Genomic DNA, 24,042 nt, shown 5'->3' with positions numbered 1-24,042 from the left:
GAGAGGACGGCAGGCAGGGGGTAGGGTCTCCCAAACTTACTATATTATTACTGGGTGGCAAATGCTGAAAAAGTGAGGAGCTGGATCAGAGGGGAGGGACTCCCAATGGGTTAGAATGGAGGAGAGTCTGTGCAGGGGGTCAGAGTTGAGGGCGTTGGCAACAGCGGCGCTCCCGATGGCCCCGGGAAAATATTCGAGGAGTCGGTGATGGTGGTGACATTGAAGCTGTGGAGGCAGTTGAAGAAGCACTTTTAAGTTATGGGCGTGGTCAAGGGAGATGTCGATTTGGGGGAACCATAGGTTTGAGCCAGGGAAGTGGGATGGGAGTTTTTGGAGATGGGAGGAGTGGGGAATTTGGGTGTTAAAGGATCTGTTTCTGGGGGTCTGGTTTACGAGGCTGGTGGAGCTGGGGAAGAAATATGGGTTGGGGCAGGGGGAGATGTTTAGATATATGCAGGTCCGAGATTTCGCTTGGAAAGAGCTTCCCGATAGCACAGGCCTCCATATTGTTGGAGGAGGTATTAATGACGGGGAATGAAGAAGGGGGTGGTGTCGCCGATTTATAGGCTGATTCTGGGGGGGACAAGGTGTCACTGGAGGGGATTAAGGCGAAGTGGGAGGAAAAGTTAGGAGAGGGCATGGAGGCGGGGGTGTGGTGTGAGGTGCTCCGGTGGATGGGTGAATGCCTCAACCTCCTGTGCGAGGTTGCCACTGATGCAGTTGATGGTGGTGTATAGGGCGCACCTCACGAGGACGAGGATGAGTCAACTTTGAGGGGATGGAGAATGTATGCAAGTGATGTGGGAGGAGCCCCGCAAATCACGTTCATATGTTTTGATCCTGAAAAAAATTGGAGGGATATTGGAGGGAGGTGTTCAGGGTAATCTCGAGGGAGGCACACGTGAGGCTTGATCCAGGTCCTCTGGAAGCCACATCTTGGGTGTCGGACCAGCTGGGGTTGGAGGCGATTGCGAAGGCAGATGTCTTGGCCTTCGCCTCGCTGATCGCCTGAAAGTGGGTCCTGTTGGGGTGGAGGTCAGCTTCTCCGCCATGTGCCTCGGCATGCTGGGGGGGACCTGGAGTTTTTAACACTCGTGAAAGTGATGTTCGAGTTGAGGGGAAGGATGGAAGGGTTCTACAACATATGGGCTTTGTTTATCATGCACTTTCAATAATTGGATGATATTGAACATTGGGGGGGGGGGGGGGGGGGTTGGAATGTATATGATATTGGTGATTATGTATGGGATGATTTTGGATTCTTGATTCTTTTTCTTTCTTCTGTATTTAAAATGTTGGGGGTTGTTTGGGGCTGGGCAGGATAAAGGGATTGGTGGCCAGGGGATTGCCATTGTATTTGTTTTGTTGATTATTTGTTGGTGGGTGAATATTTAATGAAAATGTGAAAAAAGGAGAATAAAAATATTTTTTTGAAAAACCTTACAACTTCTCGATCTCCAAATAAGCAACGCCCATCGCAGGCCAATAGCCACTCATAAATAAAGTTTGCAAACACAGGGTTACTTGCTGTACACTTGTATTGAGATTGCTTGGAAAAGACTGCTGAATAAAGAGAGAAATCCTTTCAGGAAATAGCCTGCAGTACTTCTATCTGTGTCAGACTACTTCTCAACCTTACAGCATTTGGCAAAAAACTGCTGCTCAACTTAAATGCTAGTTTGCCACGGTAGTGAACGAGCTGCGCAACATATCAGCACATTCAATGCACAAACCTTTGGCTTGAAAATTGGGAGCGATGCTGATGCCATAGATTGCATGGCAATTGCAGCCATTTTAAAAGCTCGGCGGAAGCAGCCATTACATGCATAAATTGGAAACCAGCACCTACTGAGGTATTGTCCAGTTTATGGCAAAATTTGCACACAGTGCAAAGGAAAAAATGCAGGGAAGTCAATTAATACAATTGATGACATTAATTTGGAAGGCACATTTTTTGTTGATGTAGTCTCGGATGAAGAAAGGCCATCACAGCCAAAAGGAATAAAATGTTGCCGAAAAGAACAAAGTGGTACTAGAATAGTGACAAAGGACAAATGGGCAGTTTTTGTTGATAAATCGATCCCTTATCAGTGTGAAGTTAGATACAGGAGCAAGACCAAACCTCAAGAATCAGTTATATCAAGACTGCAATTAAAACTGAGAATATTGAATAAACCAGTCTTGTTGAAGAACTATAATGTTCTGAAAATTGACACATTGGGAATGTGTGAATTGGACATGCATGTAAAAAAGTGCACAAATTAAAATTTGCGATAGTTGCTGAAGGTCGTGAATCGTCATTAGGTGTTGAAACATGTGAGTCACTGGAGCTGGTGGGAAGAGTGTGTAGCACTGACAGTGCACTGAGCACACAGTGAATCAGTGGAGTCCATTGTGCAGGCTTTTCCAGAAATACTCCAGGGTTTTGGCGTTTTACCGTACACTTACAAGATTCAATTAAAGAAAGATGCTCAACTGGTGATACATGCCCTGAGAAGAATTCCAGCACCATTACGTGACCGTCTAAAGGCAGAATTAGACAGGATGTCACATCTTGCCGTTATAAAAAAGATTGAAGAGCCAACAGATTGGGTCAATTCAGTGGTATGTATAATAAAAAAGAAACTATGATCTTCGAATATATATGAATCCCAAAGATTTAAATGCGAATATAAAAAGGGAACACTATCCGATACCTAAAAGAGAGGAGATCACAAGTGAGATGTCTGGTGCGAAATATTTCAGCAAACCTGATGCATCGCAAGGTTTTGACAGCTCAAGCTAGATGAAGAAAGTACTGTACATTCAATACTCCTTCTGGCAGATATAATAATCTTTACTGTCACAAGTAGGCTTATATTAACACTGCAATGAAGTTACTGTGAAAAGCCCCTAGTCGCCACATTCTGGCACCTGTTCGGGTACATAGAAGGAGAATTCAGAATGTCCAATTCACCTTTTGGGACTTGGAAGAAGCTGGAGCACCCAGAGGAAACCCACGCGGACACAGGGACAATGTGCAGTCTCTGCACAGTGACCCAAGCCGGGAATCGAACCTGGTCCCTGGTGCTGTGAAGCAACAGTGCAACCCACTGTGTGACCGATATTGCTTTCTTCGTATACCCTTTGGCGTAATCTCAGCGTAAGAATGGAACATGTTATTGAAGGCATTCGGGGTGTTTGCATATATGTCGATGACAACATTATTTGGCGTTCTACCCAAGAAGAACATAATGACAGGCTAATTAGGGTATTACAAAGTATCAGAAGAAATGGGCTACGACTCAATAAGGCCAAATGTCAGTTTGGTGTAAAGGAAATAATGTTCCGAGGAGACAGATTGTCTGTTCAAGGAATAGAGCCTGATGACTTGAAGATACAAGCCATCATAAATATGCCTTTACCTACAGATAAAAAGGGAGTACTGAGAGTACTGGACATGATCAACTTCATTGGAAAGTTCATACCAAATCTCTCAGCAAAGGCAGCATGTCTTGGAGATATCCTGAAGAAAGTGAACAACTTCACTTGGACTGAACAGCGTGAACAAGAATGGATAAGACTAAAGAAAGCTCTAACGACCACACCAGTGTTAACATTTTTTGATTGAACAAAAAATACCAAGATTTCAACAGATTCATCGAAGGATGGTCGAGGTGCTGTATTGCTGAAACAAGAAAATGGTAGTGATTGGAAACTAGTAGCATATGCTTCAAGATCTATGACCAAATCTGGATGATACACAGTCTCAACAATGGATGGCTAAAAGATTCATGTTCTAAATATCATCACATACAATCAGAGCTAAGTGTAGTAAATGGTATGTTACTGAGGCAAGGGAGAATCGTAATTAAACAGTCTCTGTGCAAGGAGTTGCTACAAAAGATTCATCAGGGTCACCTTGGAATCAAGAAATGCAAGCGAAGAGCGTGAGATACTGTATACTGAATCATGTATATTGAATCATGCTGGGACCAGATCCTAGCGAATTGGAAAACTAGGGCTGTAGATAGGGCGTTAAACTAAATACAGAGGGGGGCGGTTCAGATGTAAGGGGAACTAGAATACCCAATTTAAAGTAGAAGGTCAGAGTGCAGGTTAGCAATGCGGTGGATGGTTACCAGAAAATAAAAGTGAGGGACAGAACAGGTGACTGTCTTTGTGCAACAAGGAATTAAAGAAGAATAAGGAAATCTAGCAGTAAAATAAATTTTAAAACTTTGCATCTAAATGCAAGAAGCATTCGTAACAAACTTAATGAGTTAACGGCCAAATAGGAACAAAAGGTTATGACTTGGTGGGAATTACTGAAACGTGGTTACAGGGAGACCAGGTCTGGGAATTGAATATCCAAGGATACGCAGTATTTTAGAAAGATACGGTGAAAGGAAAAGGAGTTGGCGTAGCCCTGCTGGTGAGGAAAGGGATCAGTGCTGTCATGAGAAATGACATATGCACTGGAGATCAAGATGTGGAATCAGTCTGGGTAGAAATAACAAAGGGAAGAAGTCCTTGGTAGGAGTAATCTATAGGTCCCCAAACAGTAGTTCTATGGTGGGGCACAGTATAAACCAGGAAATACTGGGGGCTTGCAAGAAAGGTGTGGCAATAATAATGGGCGATTTTAATGTGCACGTCGACTGGAGGAATCAAATTGGCAAGGGTAGCCTGGATGCAGAGTTCATTGAATGCATTAGAGATTGTTTCCTGAAAAAGTATGTTGGGGAAGCAACCAGGGAGGAGGCAACTCTCGATTTGGTATTTTGTATTGAGGGATTAATTAATGACCTCATAGTTAAGGATCCACTAGGGAATAGTATGGTAGAATTCAAGATTCAGTTTGGGGGTGAAAAAGTGGAGTCCCACACTAGTGTTCTGAAATTAAACAAAGGAAATTACATAGTCTTGAGGTCAGATTTGGCCTGTATAGACTGTAAGGCTAAAAGGTAGGACAGCTGATGAGCAGTGGCAGTTGTTTAAGGAGATATTCAATTCCTCACAACTCAAATATATCCCAGTTAGGAAGAAAGATGGGAAGAGGGGGAAAAAGCAGCCATGGCTAAACAAGGAGGTCAGAAACATTATAAAGACAATAACTCCGTTATATCATATTGCAAAGGCCAGTGGCAGACTAGAAGATTGGGAAACTTTCAAACGTAAACAAAGGGATACTAAAAGAATAATAAAAAAAGGCTACGGTAAATTATGAAAAAAAACTAGCACAGAATATCAAAAAGGATAGCAAAAGTTTCTACAGATACATCAAAGGGAAGGGAGTCGCTAAGGTGAATGTTGGCCCCATGGAAGATGAAACTTGTGAGTTAATAGTGGGGAGCACAGAAATAGCAGAGATGCTAAATCAATACTTTGCCTCAGTTTTCACGGTGGAGGACACGAGTACCATTCCTATAGGAACGGGCAATTCAGAGGTAATAGAAAGGGTGGAACTTGAAACAATCAGCATCAGTAGGGAAACGGTACTCAACAAACGCTTGGGATTGATGGCAGACAAGTCCCCAGGGCCTGATGGCCTACATCCTAGGGTGTTAAAGGAAGAGGCAGCAGAGATAGTGGATCCATTGGTTATGATATTCCAAACTTCCAAGGACACGGGAAAGGTTCCAGTGGATTGGAAAATTGCTAAGATAACTCCCTTATTCAAAAAGGGGGGGGGGGGGCAGAATGTGATAAATTACAGACCAGTTAGTTTCACATCTGTTGTTGGAAAATTGTTAGAATCAATTATCAAGGATGTAATGTCAGGACATTTAGAAAGCCAAAGCACTATCCGTCAGAGTCAGCAAAGTTTTGTGAAGGGCAAATTACGTTTGACTAATTTGCTTGAGTTCTTCAAAGATGTAACAAGCAAAGCGGATATTGGGGATCCAGTCGATGTAGTATATCTGGACTTCCGGAAGGCGTTTGATAAGGTGCCGCACAGAAGGTCAATTCACAAGTTTAGGGGTAACTTATTAGCTTGGATAGAAGACTTTTAAAAATATTTTTATTAAGGTATTTGAAAATTTTAATAATAATAACATTAACAATTACATCAACATGGTATAATGTACATTTCCCTCCCGCCCCCCCATCCCAATCTCCACACACCCCAATCATAAAACAACAATCCGCCCCCAACCACCACCACCACCTTGGAATACTGCATCTGCTGACATTTTAATTTTCCCCGAGAAAGTCGACGAACGGCTGCCACCTCCGGGTGAACCCAACCATTGATCCTCTTAAGGCGAACTTTGTCTTCTCGAGACTGAGAAACCCAGCCATGTCACTAACCCAGGTCACTACACTCGAGGGGCTTCGAGTCCCTCCACATTAACAAGATCCGTCTCCGGGCTACCAGGGAGGCAAAGGTCAAGACGTCAGCCTCTTTCGCCCCATGAACTCCCGGTTCTTCCGACACTCCAAAGATCGCTACCTCTGGACTCGGCACCACTCGTGTTTTTAGTACCGTGGACATTGCCTTAGCAAAACCCTGCCAAAACCCTCTAAGCTTCAGGCATGCCCAAAACATGTGGACATGATTTGCTGGGCTTCCCACGCACCTCGCACACCTGTCCGCTACCCCGAAAAACCTGCTCATCCTAGCCACTGTCATGTGTGCCCGGTGGACTACCTTAAATTGTATCAGGCTAAGCCTGGCACATGAGGAGGTATTAACCCTGCTTAGGGCATCCGTCCATAGACCCGCCTCTATCTCTCCTCCTAGCTCGTCGTCCCATTTGCCCTTAAGCTCCTCCGCCTCCGAAAGCTCCTGGCAAATATCTGAAACCTTCCCCTCTCCCACCCAGGTACTGGAGACTACTCAATCCTGTATTCCCTGTGGCGGCAGCAGCGGAAAGGCCGGAATCTGCTTTCTCAGGAATTCCCGCACCTGCAAATACCTAAACCCGTTCCCTGCTGGCAATTCAAATTCATCCTCCAAGGCTTTCAAGCTGGGAAAGCTCCCATATATAAATAGATCCCCCATCCTTCTAATTCCTGCCCTTTGCCATCTCCGGAACCAACCATCTAGCCTACCCGGTACAAACCGATGATTATTATAAATCGAGGTCCAAACCGATGCTCCCGCCACTCTCTTATATCTCCTCCACTGCCCCCAGAATCTCAGAGTCACCACCACCGCCGGACTTGTGGAGTATCGGGCCGGCGAGAACAGAAGAGGTGCCGTTATCAGTGCTCCCAAACTGGTGTCTACATGACGCCGTCTCCATCCGCTCCCACACCGACCCCTTCCCCCACTACCCACTTCCGAATCATGGCTATATTAGCCGCCCAGTAGTAATTGCAGAAGTTCAGCAGCGCCAACCCACCCTCCCCCTGACTGCGCTCCAGCAACACTTTTTTCACTCGCGGGGTTTTACTCGCCCACACAAAGCCCAAAATAACCTTATTCACCTGCTTGAAAAAGGCCTTTGGGATGAAGATGGGGAGGCACTGGAACACAAACAGAAATCTGGGGAGGACCGTCATTTTCACGGTCTGTACCCTCCTCGCCAGTGATAGCGGGAGCATGTCCCCTCTCTTAAAGTCCCCTTCTATTTGTTCCACCAGCCGGGATAGGTTTAACTTGTGCACTGCCTCCCATTCCCGGGCCACCTGGATTCCCAGATACCGAAAGCTCTTCCCTACCATTCTAAGCGGCAGCTCTCCCAGTCTCTTCTCCTGTCCTCTTGCCTGGATCAGGAACGTCTCACTTTTCCCCATGTTCAATTTATACCCCGAAAATTGCCAAATTCCCCCAGGATTGGCATTACTTCCCCATCCCCTCCAATGGGTCTGAAATATACAAGAGCAGATCATCTGTGTAAAGCGAGACCCAGTGCTCCACCCCCTCCCGAACCAGCCCTTTCCAGTTCCTAGAGGCTCTTACCGCCATGGCCAATGGTTCTATGGCAGAGCAAACAGTAACGGGGAGAGGGGGCACCCTTACCTCATCCCTTGGTGTAGTTTAAAATACCCCGACCTCAGCCGGTTCGTACGCACACTCGCTACTGGTGCCTGATAGAGCAACCGCACCCAGTCAATAAAGCCCTCACCAAACCCAAACCTTCCCAGCACCTCCCACAGGTAATTCCACTCCACCCGATCAAAAGCCTTCCCCGCATCCATCGCCACCTCCACCTCCTCTCCTTCTGAGGGCATCATAATAACATTCAAAAGCCTTCGAACATTAGCCTTGAGTTGCCTGCCCTTTACAAATCACGTCTGGTCTTCCCCTATCACCCCCAGGCCACAGTCCTCTATCCTCGTGGCCAGTATTTTAGCCAGCAGTTTGGCGTCCACATTCAGTCTAGAAATTGGCCTGTATGACCCGCATTGCTCCGGATAGCTTGGATAGAAGACATGGCTGACGGACAGGAGACAGCGAGTCAGGATAAATGGGTCTTTTTCTGGATGGCAAGATGTAACTAGTGGGGTGTCACAGGGTTCGGTCCTTGGGCCCCAGCTATTTACAATCTATGTTAATGACTTGGACACAGGAATAGAAGGATCTATAGCCAAATTTGCAGATGACACAAAAATAGAATATAGAATTTACAGTGCAGAAGGAGGCCATTCAGCCCATCGAGTCTGCACCGGCCCTTGGAAAGAGCACCCCACTTCGGCCCCACACCTCCACCCTATCCCTGTAACCCCACCTAACCTTTTTGAACACTAAGGGCAATTTAACATGGCCAATCCACCTAACCTGCACATCCTTGGGACTGTGGGAGGAAACCGGAGCATCAGGAAGAATCCCACGCAGACGGAGAACGTGCAGACTCCGCACAGACAGTGACCCAAGCTGGGAATCAAACCTGGAACCCTGGCGCGGTGAAGCAACCGTGCTAACCACTGTGCTACCGTGCCACCCTCATAGTGGGATAGTACCTCAGAGGAGGTTCACTAGGTGGGATAGTAAGCTGCAATGAGGAAATAACCTTATAAATGGATATAGGCAGGTTAGGAGAGTGCGCTAAAATGTGGCAGATGGAGTTTAACATGGGTAAGTGTAAGGTCATGCATTTTGGTCGAAAAAATGGAAAGGCAACTTATTATCTAAATGGGGAAGACTTCGGGGTGCTCTGATGCAGAAGTATTTGGATACCTCGTGCATGTGTCACAGAAAATGAGCATGCAGGTGCAGCAGATAATAAGGAAAGCAAATGGAATGTAAGGATTTATAGCAAAAGGAATTGAGTATAAAGGTAAGGAAGTGTTGTTGCATCTACACAAGGCATTGATAAGACTGCACCTGGAGTATTGTATACAGTTTTGGTCCCCTTATTTGAGGAAGGATGCAGTGGCATTGGAGGCAGTTCAGAGGAAGTTCACTAGATTGATTCCAGAGATATGAGGTTTGTCAGATGAGCGATTGAACAGTTTAGGTCAATACTCTCTTGAGTTTAGAAGCATGAGGAAGATCACATTGAGGTATACAAGATGCTAAAAGGTATGGATCAAGTAGACGTGGAGCTGATGCTTCCTCTTGTGGGCCATTCTAAAACGAGAGGTCATAATCTTCATCGGTCGGGGAATTGAATATCAAAATTGGCAAGTCACCTAGCAGCTGTACAGGACCTTAGTTCGGCCTCATTTGGAATATTGTGTACAATTCTGGTCGCCACCCTACCAGAAGGATGTGGATGCTTTGGAGAGTGTAAAGAAGCGATTTACTAGGATGTTGCCTGGTATGGAGGGCATTAGCTATGAAGAGAGGTTAGATAAACTCTCCTCAGTTCTAAATGATTGCCCTCCATATGCTGAGAATGTGTGCGCTTGTTCTAGATTCCCCAGCCATGGGAAATATATCCCAGTATCTACCCTCCAATTCCTTCACAATCTTGAATGTTTCAATGAGATACCTCTCATTCTTTTAAACTTCAGAGAATGTTGACCCAGTTTACTCAGCATTTCATTATTTGCTAATTTTTAAAATCGCTTATTTTACTTGGACATGTCTGTTTTATCTTTTTTTATTTGTTCATGGGATGTGGGTGTTGCTGGTTAGGCCACCATTTATTGCCCATTCCTGAGGTGTCAAAGTCAATATTTTCCCGCTTCTGTAGTAGAAAGATACAACACACTCGTTAAGACAGAATAACGAGCTTTATTTTCGAAAACAACTGCATGCAGTAATGGCTGAAACTTGAAGTCCGAGAGCAGTCAACAAAACTGCTGAGTCTTTCACAAGTTCCGCACTTTCGTGGAGAATTAGCTCAATATTAATACATCATCATTATCAAGATTATGTGACAACAGCATTTTTCAGGAGTCTGATCAGAAATACAAACGGAAGCATAGACCAGACCATGTTTGGTCATATCACTCATACCATTACTTAGTCCTTGGAGGGAACATTGAAAGGTCGGAATAGACTTGTTTCTTCCTGAACTTATCTTGTTTCAAATTCCTACGGCCCTGGGTTATGACGAGTTAGTTTTATCAGGAGTTGCCGAGGTCCGGTGTTTTGGAATGGCTCGACTTTCGCTGATCTTTTCAGACTTCAAGTTATGCAGAGTTGGCCTACGGCCATACTAGTCTGAAAATGGTTAGGGCAGCTTTCTTTACATGGGCCTGGTGAGCTGGAATGAGTAGTTTCAGCCTTTCTTATATTGTATCAAACCTTTTGACCAGTCTTCCCATTGACCAGTTTTCCCATCATGCCATTACTAAATTCGTACCATATCACAGAGGGCATTTAAGAGTCAACCATATTTCTGTGGATCTGGAGTCACATGTAGGCCAGACCAGGTAAGGATGAAGGATTTCCTTCCATAAAGGGCATTAGTGAACCAGGTGGGTTTTCATGACAATTGACAATGGTTTCGTGGTCACCCTTTAGGCTTTTAATTCCAGATTGTTTTTATTGAATTCAAATTTCACCATCTGCCATGGTGGGATTCGAACCCAGGTCCCCAGATCATGACTGGGTCTCTTGATTACTCGCAATAATACTACGCCACTGCGGCATTTCAATTGAAGTAAATAGAAAAGATTAATTACTATTTTGTAAAGCCAAAGAATTAACAAATGGTTTTTTTCAACTCGTTTAACAAAAATTATTATTTAATATTGTTACCATATCAATTTGTTTCAGGTTTTCCAATGCACTGACCTCTCCCATTGCCTGTATCACCCAGAACAAATAATGTATCTTTCGATAAACAACCAGTTGCCCACTCCTGGCATTGGGTTCTACCCTTGCTGTAAGCAGAAAGTACTACGGTTTGACCCTCTTCAAACAAACACAGTAAGTATGAAGACTAGATAAAAAATGTAAGTAATATAACCCTAGAATTATATCAATCCATGGACATTTACAGCACAGAAGGAGACCATTTGTTCCATCATGACATGTCAACCAGCGAGGTGCAGTGCTCTAACTGAGATGTGGGAGGTCTGTGACGCTTCCAGCATTCCAGAAGACTACATCTGCAGGAAGTGTACCCAATGGCAGCTTCTCAAACTGCAACAGTTGGATGCACTTAAGAGCATGCAGATGGTGGAAAGCGTCATAGACAGGAGTTATAGAGATGTGGTCACACCCAAGATGCAGGCAGACAGATGTGTGACTGCTAGAAACGGCGGGCAGTCAGTGCAGTATTCCCCCGTAGCTGTCTCTCTAACAAGGATACAATTTTGGATACTGTTGGGGTGGGGTAGGGAAGGGGGGGAGAGATGGCCTATCAGGGGGAAAGAAACACAGCGGCCAGAGGAGTGGCACCACAGCTGGCTCTATTGTTCAGCAGGGGGGGTCAAAGCGCAGAAGAGGAGTAGTCACAGGGGCTCCATAGTCAGGGGCACAGATAGGCGCTTCTGTGCTCGTGAAAAAGCCTCCAGGATGGTGTGCTGCCTTCCTGGTGCCAGAGTCCGGGATGTCACTGAACAGCTACAGGGCATCCTGAAGGGGGAGGATGGTAAGGCAGAGGTCATGGTACATGTTGGTACCAATGGCATAGGTAGGAACAGGGATGAGGTCTTGCATCAAGAATTTAGAGAGTTAGGCAATAGACTAAAGAGCAGGACCTTGCGGGTTGTATTCTCTGGATTACTCCCAGTGTCACATGCCAGTGAGTACAGGAATAGGAGAATAGCACGTTGACTGCGTGGGTTAAGAGTTGGTGCAGGAGGGAGGGTTTTAGATTCCTACATCATTGAGACCATTTTTGGGGAAGGTGGGACCTGTGGAAGCGGAACAGTCTACATCTAAACCAGAGCGGGGCTAACATCCTTGCTGGCGGGTTTGCTCATGCTGTTGCGAAGAGTTTAAACTAGTTTGGCAGGGGGAGGAGACGCAGACTGATACCAGAATAGGGATACAGTATGACATAGAAAAGCAGTCAGAGGAAATACAGTGGTAATAGGTTGCAAGGGAGTAAGACGAGGCTGGATGGCCTCTACTTTAATGCCAGGAGTATTAAAGATAAAATGGATGAGTTAAGGGCGCTGATTCGTACGTGTAATTATGATATAATAACTATCACAGAGCCATGGTTGAGTGAGGGGCAGGATTGGCAGCACAACATCCTGGGATATAGAATCTTCAGGCAAGACGAGGAGGGGGTAAAAGAGGAGGCGGCATTGCATTATCAGTTAAGGAGGCAGTTACTGCAGTAAGGAGAGATGATATCTTGGATGGAGCATCAAATGAAGCCTTGTGGGTAGAGCTTAGAAATAAAAAAGGGACAACTACATTGCTTGGTGTTTATTATAGACCCCAGATAGTCAGCGGTAAATTGAGGAGCAAATATGTGCGTAATTTGCGGAGGGGTGTAAAAATAATAAGAGGGAAATTATATTCGGTTATTTCAACTTTCCCAAAATTAATTGGTATAGCCATCATGTTCAGGGCTTAAATGAAGTAGAGTTCTTAAAATGTATACAGGAGAACCTTTTGGTTCAATATATAGAGGCTCTAACAAGGGATGGTGCAGTGCTAGGTTTAATTCTGGGAAATGAAACTGGACAGGTGGTTGATGGGGAGCATTTTAGTGATAGCGACCACAACATGGTTCAATTTAAATTTGTTATGGACAAAAATAGAGAAGTTGCAAAAAAAGGTTTTGGATTGGGGAGAGTAGATTTTAACGAAATAAGGCAGGATCTGGTCGAAGTAGACTGGAAAGAGTTACTTGTGGGGAAATCTACAGAAGTGCAGTGGTGGGGGGGACGTTCAAAGATGAAATGGGGAAGGTACATGCCCAACATGTTCCCTCTAGGGTAATAGGAAGGTGTAACAAACCCAGAGAGCCATGGATGACCAGAGACATTCAGGGTACAATGAGAAGGAAAAGAGAGACTTTTAACAAGTATAACGGGAACAAGTTACAGAGGCATTAGTGGAGTACAGAAAGTGCAGGATGGAACAAAAGAAATCAATTAGGAAAGCAAAGAGGACATATGAGAAAGCTCTGGCTGGTAAAAGTAGGGAAAATCCCAATATATTCTACAAGTATACCAATGGGAAGAGGATAACCAGGGAAAGAGGGCCAAAGGGAAATCTGTGGGCGGAGTCAGAGGACTTTGGTAGGGTGTTAAATGAATATTTCACATCTGTTTTCACCTAAGAGAATGAGGAGGTAGTTATGAAAGTCGGGGAGAGAGATTGTGAGGTTCTTGAACAAAATGACAAGGTATTGGCGGGCTTAAAAGTGGACAAATCTCCAGGTCCAGATAAATTGTGTCCCAGATTGCTGTGGGAGACGAGGGAGGAGATTGCCAGGGCCCTGACCCAAATTTTTAATTCCTCTCTGGCCGCGGGGGAGGTGCCAAAGAACTGGAGAGCAACTAATGTGGTCACAGTCTTTAGAAAGGTTGTGGAGACAAGCCAGGGAACTACAGACCAGTGAGTCACACGTCAGTGGTGGGGAAGCTACTGGAGAAGATTCTGAACGAGAGAATCTATCTCCACTTGGAGAGGCAAGGTTTGATCAGGAATAGTCAGCATGGCTTTATCAGAGGGAGGTCATGCCTAACAAATTTGATTTAATTTTTTGAGCATGTAACCAAGTGTGTAGATGAGGGTAGTGCAGTCGATGTAGTTTACATGGATTTCAGCAAAGCCTTTGACAAGGTCCCACATGGGAGACTTATTAAGAAGGCAAATGCGCATGGGATACAGGGTGATTTGATGAGGTGGATTCATAATTGGCTTAGTGGTAGGAGAAAGAGGGTGATGATAGACGGCGTCTTGAAGCCAGTGACCAGTGGCGTACCACAGGGATCCATTCTGCGCCTCCTTTGCTTGTCATTTATGTAAAGGACATAGATGACTATGTGGGGGGTAGGATCAATAAGTTTGCGGATGACACAAAGATGTGCCGGGTGGCTAACAGTGATGTTGAGTGTCTTCGATTATAGGAAGATATACACAGGATGGTCACATGGGTGGATAAGTGGCAGATGGAATTTAACCCTGAAAAATGTGAGGTGATACACTTTGGGAGGAATAATTTGACAAGGAAGTAATACTATGAAAGGTCTGACACTGGCAAGTTCCGAGGAACAAAAATACCTTGGTGTGTTTGTCCATAGATCTCTGACGGCAGAAGGGCAAGTTAATAGGGTAGTGAAAAAGGCATATGGAACATTTGCTTTTATCAATCAGGACATATATTCTAAAGCAGGGAGATCATGATGGAGCTGTATAGAACTTTGGTGAGGCCACAGCTGGAGTACTGTGTGCAATTCTGATTGCCACATTATAGGAGGGAGGTAATTGCACTGGAGAGGATTCAGAAACGATTCACCAGAATGTTGCCTAGAATGGAACATTTAAGTTATATAGAGAGGTTGGATAGGCTTGGGTTGTTTTCGCAGGAGCAGAGAAGGCTGAAGGGTGACCTAATTGAGGTATGCAAGATTATGAGGGGCATGGACAGGTAGATAGGGAGCAGCTGTTGCCCTTAGTTGAAGGGTCAGTTACGAGGGGACACAAGTGTGGGATGGGAGGCTTAGTGGGGATTTGAGGAAAAACATTTTTATCCAGAGTGTTGACGGTCTGGAATGCACTGCCTGGGAGAGTGGTAGATGTGAGCCATAAAACGCAGTGAGACTTTGGGGAGAGAGGAGCCATAAAAAGCAGTGAAAATTTGGGGAGAGACGAGCCATGAAAAGCAGTGAAAATTTGGGGAGAGACGAGCTAGACTCTTCAGTCTGTGGATTCAAAACCCAAGTTTGGAAACGATAATCAACATGTGACATCACCGAGAAACAGGTAAGTGATTAGCTGATGAGTATTTCTTATTTCCTGGTGAGCATTTTGCCTGCTTTTTGTTTGAGATTTTGAGCAATTTATTTGTAATTGTAAGGTTTCATTTGTATTAGTAGACTTTACTAGCAGTAGAAAAGGTGATTGGAAGTTATGTGGTATTTTAATTATAAATTAATTTAGAAAATAAATTGACACATAAATACAGCAGACCAGGTAATGTGTTGCAACTGTAGAATGTGGGGGCCCCTGGACACCAGTGTCTGTGGTTTGAGGAACTTCGGCTCAGAATCATTGTGCTGGAAGTCGAGTGCAGACATTGTGAAGCATCGTGGAGGGGGAGAGTTACCTGGACACATTGTTACAGGGGGCAGTCGCACCTTTTAGGATAGGGCCTTTTTAAAAAAAAAAACTATTTTTATTAGCATTTGTATTTAAAAACAGAGCTTTGCAGACAAAGAACAACACAAGTTAATACAATAAATCCAGCATAACATGAGCCCCACGCTGTCACTATGTCCATGACTGAGGTCCCAGTACTATTTGACATTATTTACAATAGTATTCGTTTATACAGTATTTTAAAGGATTCTTCCTGGAGCTCCTACTGCTTACTGGTAGGTGTTGCACCCAGCTTTGCCCATATATTGCTGAGACCCTTCCCTCGCTTGCCAATTGCCTTTGTTTCGCTGGGGGGGGCACGCGGAGTCCGTTCCCGTTCCCCCTAAGTTTTCGAGGGAAGATGGATCGGTCCGTTTTCCTGGTTTAGCCCATGTCAGTGAGGTTTGTATTCCCTCCCTATGGGTGGTCGTCCTCCCTGTTCCTTCTGCACTATCTGCAAGCTCCCTTCCATCCAGGCAACGTTTCCTGCCCCCCCCTTTCCTTAACGGTGTTCCTCCACCCCCCAGCTAGCTTCTGGTTGCAAACTGATCCCTGAAGAGGCTTCTGAACTTTTTCCACGTGTCATGGAATCTCTCCTCGGATCCTCTTATTGCAAATTTTTTTTTTTTTTAGTCCCCCATGACCCTGAACATAGTCTCGAAGAAGGCATTCCAGAACTCATTGAGTCTGGGGCAGGACCAGAACATGTGGGTGTGGTTTCACCGTCCCCCCTGACACTGCTTGCACTTACCCTCCACCTGCTCATGCGGGTCTTGGTGAAGTGCGCTCTGTGCACCACCTTGAGCTGCATCAGGCTTAGCCCAGCGCAAGAGGAGGTGAAGTTGATCCTGTGCAGCGCCGCAATCCAGAGTGTTCCCCCTATCTCCATGCCCATCTCCTCTCTCCATTTCCATCTGGTCTCATCCAGTGGTATCTGACCTTTTCTACGAATCGTTGCCACACTTGTCCTCTCCTAACCAGTCCAGCCCAACCATGGTGTCCAGTAATGCAGAAATATGTGTCCGGGTCTCTGGGAGAACATTATTGTCTCCTTACGGAGAAAGTCGTGCAGCTGTAGGTACCTGAGCTTGTTCCCTTCTGGGAGTTGAAGCCTCTTTGTGAGTTCCCCCAGGGTTGCCAATCTGTCGTCCACGTACATGTCCTCTACCATCAGTGTTCCTCTGTCCTCCCTCCACATCCCATTGTAGCGTCTATCCTCACCGGTGTGAACCTGTGGTTATTGCAGATGAGGGTTGTGTGGGGGGGCCGGTAGTGGTGTGGTGGCCAGTGCTCGGAGAGACGTGCCCATGCAGGAGGCCTCCATTCAGACTCAGTCCACCTCCGGTGCCCTTAGCTACCCTCTTGCCCTCGTCATGTTTACCGCCCAGTGATAAAATAGGAGATTTGGTTGGGCCAGGTCTCCCACGTGCCTCTTGCCCCCACCCCCAGACGAAGGCCATGATTAACTTGTTGACAAGGTGAAGATGGATTTGGGGATGAAGATCGGAGTAATCTAAATATGAAGAGGAAGCTAGGCAGCACGGTCATTTTGACCATCTAACCTTCCAGCCAGCGAAAGGGGGAGCGAATCCCATCTTTGCAGGCCCCTCTTCACCTCCTCCACCAGGCTGGAGAGGTTCCATTTGTGGAGCCTCTTCCAGGTGTGGACCACTTGGATCCCCAGGTACATGTACTTGGTTTGGGTCACTTTAAAAGGCAGTTCTTCCAGCTCCTCTCCTCCCTCTCGGGTGTTTACCGGGAAGATTTTGCTTTTCCCCAGGTTAAGTTTATAACCTGAGAAGGAACCGTATGCCCTAAAGAGTCCGGTTAACTTTCCATGCTGGCTAGGGGGTTCGACAAGTAGAGGAGCAGGTCATCCGCATATAGCGAGACACTATGCTCTCTGCCACTTCTCCAAATGCCCATCCACTAATCCGCCGATCTATGGGCAATACTTAGTGGTTTGATTGCCAATGCGAACAGGAGCGGGGATAACGGGCACCCCTGCCATGTTCCCCTGTGCAACTGGAAGTATTCGGAGCTGGTGGAAGTATTCGGAGCGTCACAAAACATGGTGAACCCTGGTCCGAACCCAAACCGTTCAAGCACCTCCATGACCCCTGATGGGGTCATTCCTACATTCAGCAGGCGTCTGATGTTCGCTGTTAATTATCTGCCCTTAACAAACCCAGTCTGATCTTCCACAATCACTTCTGGTTGGCACCCCTCCAGGCGCCTCGCCAGTGCTTTCGCGAGGACTTTCGCCTCGGTATTTAGGAGAGAGATGGGTCTGTATGACCCACACTCTGCAGGTCTTTATCTTTTGGGGGGATCAGTGAGATTGAGGCCTTGACCAACGTGGGTGACTTTGAGAGTGAGTTTTTGAACATCTTCCACAGGTGCGGGCCAGTGCTGTGAAGAAATTCCTGTAAAAGTCAACCAGGAACCCTTCCTGAGAAGAGCTGTATCTAGCCTCCATTAGGGGGCATTAGGCCTGTCCCTTCTCCAACCACACATCTACGTAATGCGGCGCGTGGTCAGAGATTACAATGGTGGAGTATTCCTCCTTTGTTACCCCTGGAAGCACCTCTTTCCCTGTAACAAAAAAAATCTTATGCATATGGGAGAAGATGGATAATTATTTTCTCTTAGGTGGCGGAACATCCACAGGTCCACCCCCCATCTCCTCCATTCAATTCTCGTGCCATTACCTGTCCTGCGATTGGATTTTCCAAAGTCGGATCCTGTACACAGTTAAAGTCGTGCCCCCGCCCCCCCCCCCCCTCAGCAATGATATGTTGGTGGGAGTCCAGGCCTGGGATTTCAGCCATCGTTTTCTTGACAAACTCTGTGCCCCCCCCCCCCCCAATGATATGTTGGTGGGTGCCCAGGTCTGGGATTTCAGCCATCGTTTTCTTGACAAACTCTGTGTCGTTTGAGAGTGACCGTCACGTATCACCACCCTGGGTTCGCCACTGTCGTCGTCGCTCTGAATGAAACTGTCCTGTTGATTAGTATGGTCACCCGCCTTGTCCTGATGTCGAAGCACGAGGGAAACGTTTGTCCCATCCAACCCTTCCTAACCCGCTGTCGGTCCCTCTCTCTTAGGTGCCTTTCCTGTAGAAAGGCTACCTCTCCACCCTCAGCCACTTGAGATGGGTGAGGACTCTGGATCTCTTCAACATCCCGTTGAGGCCCCTCCTGTTCCATGTTTCTATCCATGTGGCGTCAGCCGTACTCACCCTGTGGACCAGCCCTCACTAACAGGCCATTAAAATGGCCGCCGACTGCTTCCTCTTTTTCGCCATCTCCACATGTTGACTGTTGCAACCAGCGCTCTACCTTCCCCTTGCTCCTGATTTTCTGTCTTTCCCCTCTCTTCTGTTGGGCATGCCCTCCCTCCTGGGAAGCGCATCATGGCTTCCTTCTTCACAATACTCCCGTACAGCAGCCTGCTCGCTAGTGTAGCAGCTCCTCTACTAGCCAGGTTCCCTAATCTAACCCCCGTCTGCTTATTCCCCCCCCACTGTCCCCGCTTTCTCCATGCCTTTGCCTGTGTTCGTCTCTGGTCCTCTCATCTTTATTCAGCCTGCGTTCTGGCCATTGCGCTCTATCGCTGTTTGCCCAGTCCGTTCATCTGGACAAACGTTGGCTTCCTCCGTTCCATTGCTTCCCTCATGGGGGTTTTCGCAGTTTCCACAGCTGTTTTAATGGCTGCCAGGAGGTCTCTTATCAATTCTCCCTGTGTCTCTGGAGCTCGGAGGTGATGAAGCCTGTAAGTTTGTTCATCAGTGCCTGGGTCTGGGCTGGGAGCTCTATGGGGTCGGCTCTCCCTCGTTCCGTGCCACTGCTTGTGGCTGCCGGCTCCGAGGATGAGATTTCCCTCTCCTTGTCTTTGCTGGCTTTTCACTGGGCGGCTGACTTTTTCCCATTCTTCTTGTCAGTGCGGTTGCCGGGGGTTAGGCTGGGTGATTGTAGGTACTTTTGTTGAGGTTAGAAGGCCAGTGTCGACGATTTTATGCGATAGCCACCCTTCGTGTGACCACTCAGTCATGGCCACCACCTGAAGTCAGGATAAGGCCTTCTGATTTGTCAGTGGTCTGAGACAGGATGGTGTGACTGTAAGTAAGGCAGATATGGGGACCCAGCAGGTAGAATTGAAAAAGCCTCAGCCTTTGCAATTACCCAACAGGTTTGAGGCTATTGCAGTCTAAATGGATGAAAAAAATTTGTTGTAGGCTATGTATCTGAATGCACACTCAATTTTTAATAAAAAAGGATGAATTGTTAGCACAGAGAAATATAAATATATAAATGATCTGATAGCCATTATAAAGACATGATCGCAGTTGACCAAGGCTGAGATGTAAATATTGAAGGTTATTTGACATTTTGAAAAGATGGGAAGCAAGGAAAAGCTGGTGGGATGGCTCTGATAATTAAGGATGTCATTAGCACACTGATGAGAGATGACCTGGCTCGAAAGAGCAAATGTTGAATCAGTTTGGGTAGAAATGAAGACTATTACATTAAAGGTAAGAGGTCACTTGTTGGAGTAGTTTACAGCCCTCTAACGGCAGTTTATCAGTTGGACATGGTTGTACAGGAAGAAATAAATGGGGTGTGTAAGAAAGGCATGGTAGTAATCGAGGGCGACTTTAATCTATAGGTAGATTGGGCAAATCAGATTGACAAAGGTAGCCTGGAACATGAGTTCATCGAGTGTATTCTGGACAGTTTCTCATAGCAGTACGTTCCACAGCCAACCAGGGAGCAGGCTAGTCTGTACCTGATAATGAGACAGGAATAATGAGACAGACACTCGGCTCCATTATGACATGGAAGCATGAAAAGGTGGGCCTAAAAGTCTATCCACCATTCATACAGGTGCTCTGGTCATTGTTTCTGGGTGTAAATATCTTGCACCACCTTCTCAGTAAGTCAACCTGGGTCCCCCTTTAATCATTAACAACTAAGCCTCCCAACTTTGACATCCCTTCAGTTCCGAAGAAGTTATATTCGACTTGACGTTTGCTCTGTTTCTCGCTCCACAGATGCTGCCAGATTTAGAGTATTTCCAGTATTTTCTGTTTTTATTATTCAAGCTCTGTCAATGGTGAGGCAAGCATTACTAAGGACAGGGCGATGTAACTCTAACAGCAAGATTTAGATATTGGTCTTTAATGATGTATCAGTTTCACATTTGAAATTTTGTACCATTTATACATAAATAACAGCAAGCCTTTTCAGTTATTTTAACAAAATTTGTCCTGCTTTTCTATCATGGTATTTTATATAAATTTCTAATTTTATTTTTCTTCTTGACTCTATATTCTAGTATGTTGTTGAACTAATTCTGCTACTATTATTGTCTCCAACAACTGTTCTGTATCACCGGTGGTATGCCTAAATTCTCAATATTACCATTTGTTTTTCAATCCCTATCTTCTCCATGCCTTGATCCTCTGCAATTCGTCTTCCTCCTTCAACCTGAAATAGTTCCACGCTCTAGGCAAGGCAATCCTTTACCTTTTTACATGCAAAAGATCTTATTATTTTCTTTTATGTTATCAAATAATCTGAATATTTTCTTGCTTCCATTCTAATCTCTCTTTTCACCTCCGTATTACTTTCTAGTGAATATTACAAGGGTGACATGGTGGCACAGTGGTTAGCACTGCTACCTCACGATTCCGAGGACCCGGGTCTTATCCCGGTCCTGGGTCACCGTCCGTGTGGGGTTTGCACATTCTTCCCATGTCTGCGTGGGTCTCACTCCACAACCCAAAAAGATGTGCAGGATAAGTGGATTGGCCAAGCTAAATTGCCCCATAGTTGGGGGACAAAATTAGGCACTGTAAATTAAAAACAAAAATCTAGTAAATTTTACTAATGCAAACTTTATGGCTGCCTTGTCCACAGTATTTTATACATTGCCGCATCAATGCCTCCAGGCGGCACGATAGCACAGTGGTTAGCATTGTTGCTTCACAGCGCCAGGGAGCCAGGTTCGATTCCCGGCTTGGGTCACTGTCTGTGCGGAGTCTGCACGTTCTCCTTTTGTGGGAGGAAACGCGTGCTCCGGTTTCCTCCCACAAGTCACGAAAGACGGGCTTTTAGGTAATTTGGGCCTTCTGAATTCTCCTTCAGTGTATCTGAACAGGTGCCAGAGTGAGGCAACTAGGGCATTTTCACAGTAACTTCATTGTGGTGTTAATGTAAGCCTACTTGTGACAAAAATAAAGATCATATTATATGTTGTTCACCTCAAATTTGTGCACGGTGGCTTAGTGGTTAGCTCTGCTACCTCCCAGTGCCAGGGACCCAGGTTCAATTCCAGCCTTGGGTGACTGTGTGGAGTTTGCAGTTTCTCCCAGTGTCCACAATCGTGGTCTCCGGGTGCTCCAGATTCCTCCTACAGTCTAAATGTGTGCAGGTTAGGTGGATTGGCATGCTAACTTTCCCCATCAGTCTCCAAAAGGTTAGGTGGGGTGGCTGGGTTGCGAGGATAGGGTAGGGTCTGAACCTGTGTAGAGTCCTATTTCGGAGGGTTGGTGCAGAGACGATGGGCCAAATGGCCTTCTTTTGCACTGTAGAGATTCTGTGATTGAATATATCTCACTTGTCAAACTTTCAACCTGCCTCATTACCTTGAATCTATCTAAATGTCCTGCTATAACAACTTTAATAGCTTCTAAAGTTTCCTCTGATGGATATTCAGCAAACTGACCTATACTTATCTGCTTTCTGTCTCCCTCCCTGACTAAGGCATTACATTCGATATTTTCTAATCTAATGGAACTTTCCCCAAATCTTGGATTTTGGAAAATTAAAACCAACGCATCAACTATCTCACTAGCCACTTGTCCCCCCACCCTCTCCTACGGGATCAACCATACTTACCTTTTGTATGTGTCCCTGCACTTCGGGGTTTCCCTTTGTTTAGGGGCCATCCAAAATGGCTGTACTCACCATGAGGCTGGGCGCCTGCTCTCTAGGTGTTCCTATTGTCCATGGGCCACCCAGCATGGCCGCCAACCATGTGTACGCCATTGTGGGTGTGCGCCTGCACTTCGGGGTTTCCCTTTGTTTGGGGACCATCCAAAGTGGCTGCTTGCGGTGCCATATTGTTCCCTGTTGCCATGTGTGGGCTGTTGTAGCCAGCCTACAGCCCCCCCCCCCGCCCCCCCCCACCCCCGGGTCTCTTTGTTCCCCCTACGGTTCTGTACCTTCACCTCCCCACACCTACCAGTGTTCTCCACACCCCTCCTTTCAACTCTTCTGCTTGTCCCCCGTCTTGTGTTTACCCCCTCCTCATTGCCAGGCACTTTGTCCCCCATGGGAGATGCACCATGCCCCTCGCTCGCACCTCCTGGTGCTAGCTTTCCTGCTCGTGTGGTGGACCCCCCCTCCCGGCTTGGTCTGAGCCTTTCCATAGCCAGCTGTTTTTCTCCCTTCTCCCCTCTTTCTCTTGCTCCCTTTTTCCTAAGCCCTGCTGCCCTCTCTTTTCTGTGCCTTAGCTTTCGGTTTCAGAGCAAGGCGGTACAGTCTCGCGCAAAATGTCTTTCAGTCTCTGTTTCTCAGGGTGATGGTTCCACCTCTGTTTTTACTGCTGCTTTTACAGCCCATATTTTTGGACAAACCTGTCCGCTTCTGCACGGGTAAAATAGTTCTCCCTACCCTGGAAGGTTTTAAAAAAAAAAAAAAAAATTTATTAAAGTTTTTTAACACAATTTGTCTCCCTTACAAACAATAACCCCCCACCCCCTCGTAACAAAAAAACACAAAATCGCACAGAGCAAGATATATACATGGCAAAGTGATATATTTACACAGCTTTGTACAAAGGCCCTCACCCGTACGTGCCAGTTTCCCAACCCTTCATGTTATCTCTTGCTCATCCACCCTCCCAGGCAGTCCCCCCTTTTCCCCCCCCCCCTCCCCCTCCCAGGACGTCCCCTCCACCTGCCCCCCTCTTTCCCCCCCCCCCCAAGGTTTCTGCTGACCGACCTTCCTCTAACGCTCCGCGAGATAGTCTAGGAACGGTTGCCACCGCCTGTAGAACCCCTGCGCAGACCCTCTCAAGGCGAACTTAATCCTCTCCAACTTTATGAACCCAGCCATATCATTTATCCAGGCCGGGGGGCTTCGCCTCCTTCCACATTAGCAAGATTCTTCGCCGGGCTACTAGGGACGCAAAGGCCAGAATGCTGGCCTCTTTCGCCTCCTGCACTCCCGGCTCGTCCACCACTCCAAATATTGCTAGCCCCCAGCTTGGCTTGACCCGGACTTTCATCACCTGAGATATTGCTCCCGCCACTCCTCTCCTGAACCCCTCCAGTGCCGGGCATGACCAAAACATCTGGACATGGTTCGCCGGGCTCCCTGAGCACCTTCCACATCTGTCCTCCACCCCAAAGAACCTACTCAACCTCGACTCCGTCAAG

The 24,042-nt window shown here is 46.3% G+C and overlaps 1 protein-coding gene across 8 annotated transcripts in view; it reads left to right on the top strand.

The window, feature by feature from the left end:
• The window catches only part of sanbr (SANT and BTB domain regulator of CSR), a 268,809-nt gene that overhangs the window by 121,990 nt on the left and 122,777 nt on the right, over positions 1-24,042 (top strand). For all 8 annotated transcript variants that reach the window (XM_072507794.1, XM_072507791.1, XM_072507788.1 and 5 more), the window contains one exon: positions 11,102-11,254. In XM_072507794.1, the coding sequence (XP_072363895.1) occupies positions 11,102-11,254 (153 nt within the window). The remainder of the gene's footprint in view (positions 1-11,101; positions 11,255-24,042) is intronic.

Source organism: Scyliorhinus torazame, chromosome 1 (assembly GCF_047496885.1).
Source record: "Scyliorhinus torazame isolate Kashiwa2021f chromosome 1, sScyTor2.1, whole genome shotgun sequence".
Classification (NCBI taxonomy): Eukaryota; Metazoa; Chordata; class Chondrichthyes; order Carcharhiniformes; family Scyliorhinidae; genus Scyliorhinus; species Scyliorhinus torazame.
This window is presented reverse-complemented; position numbering and strand designations above follow the sequence as displayed.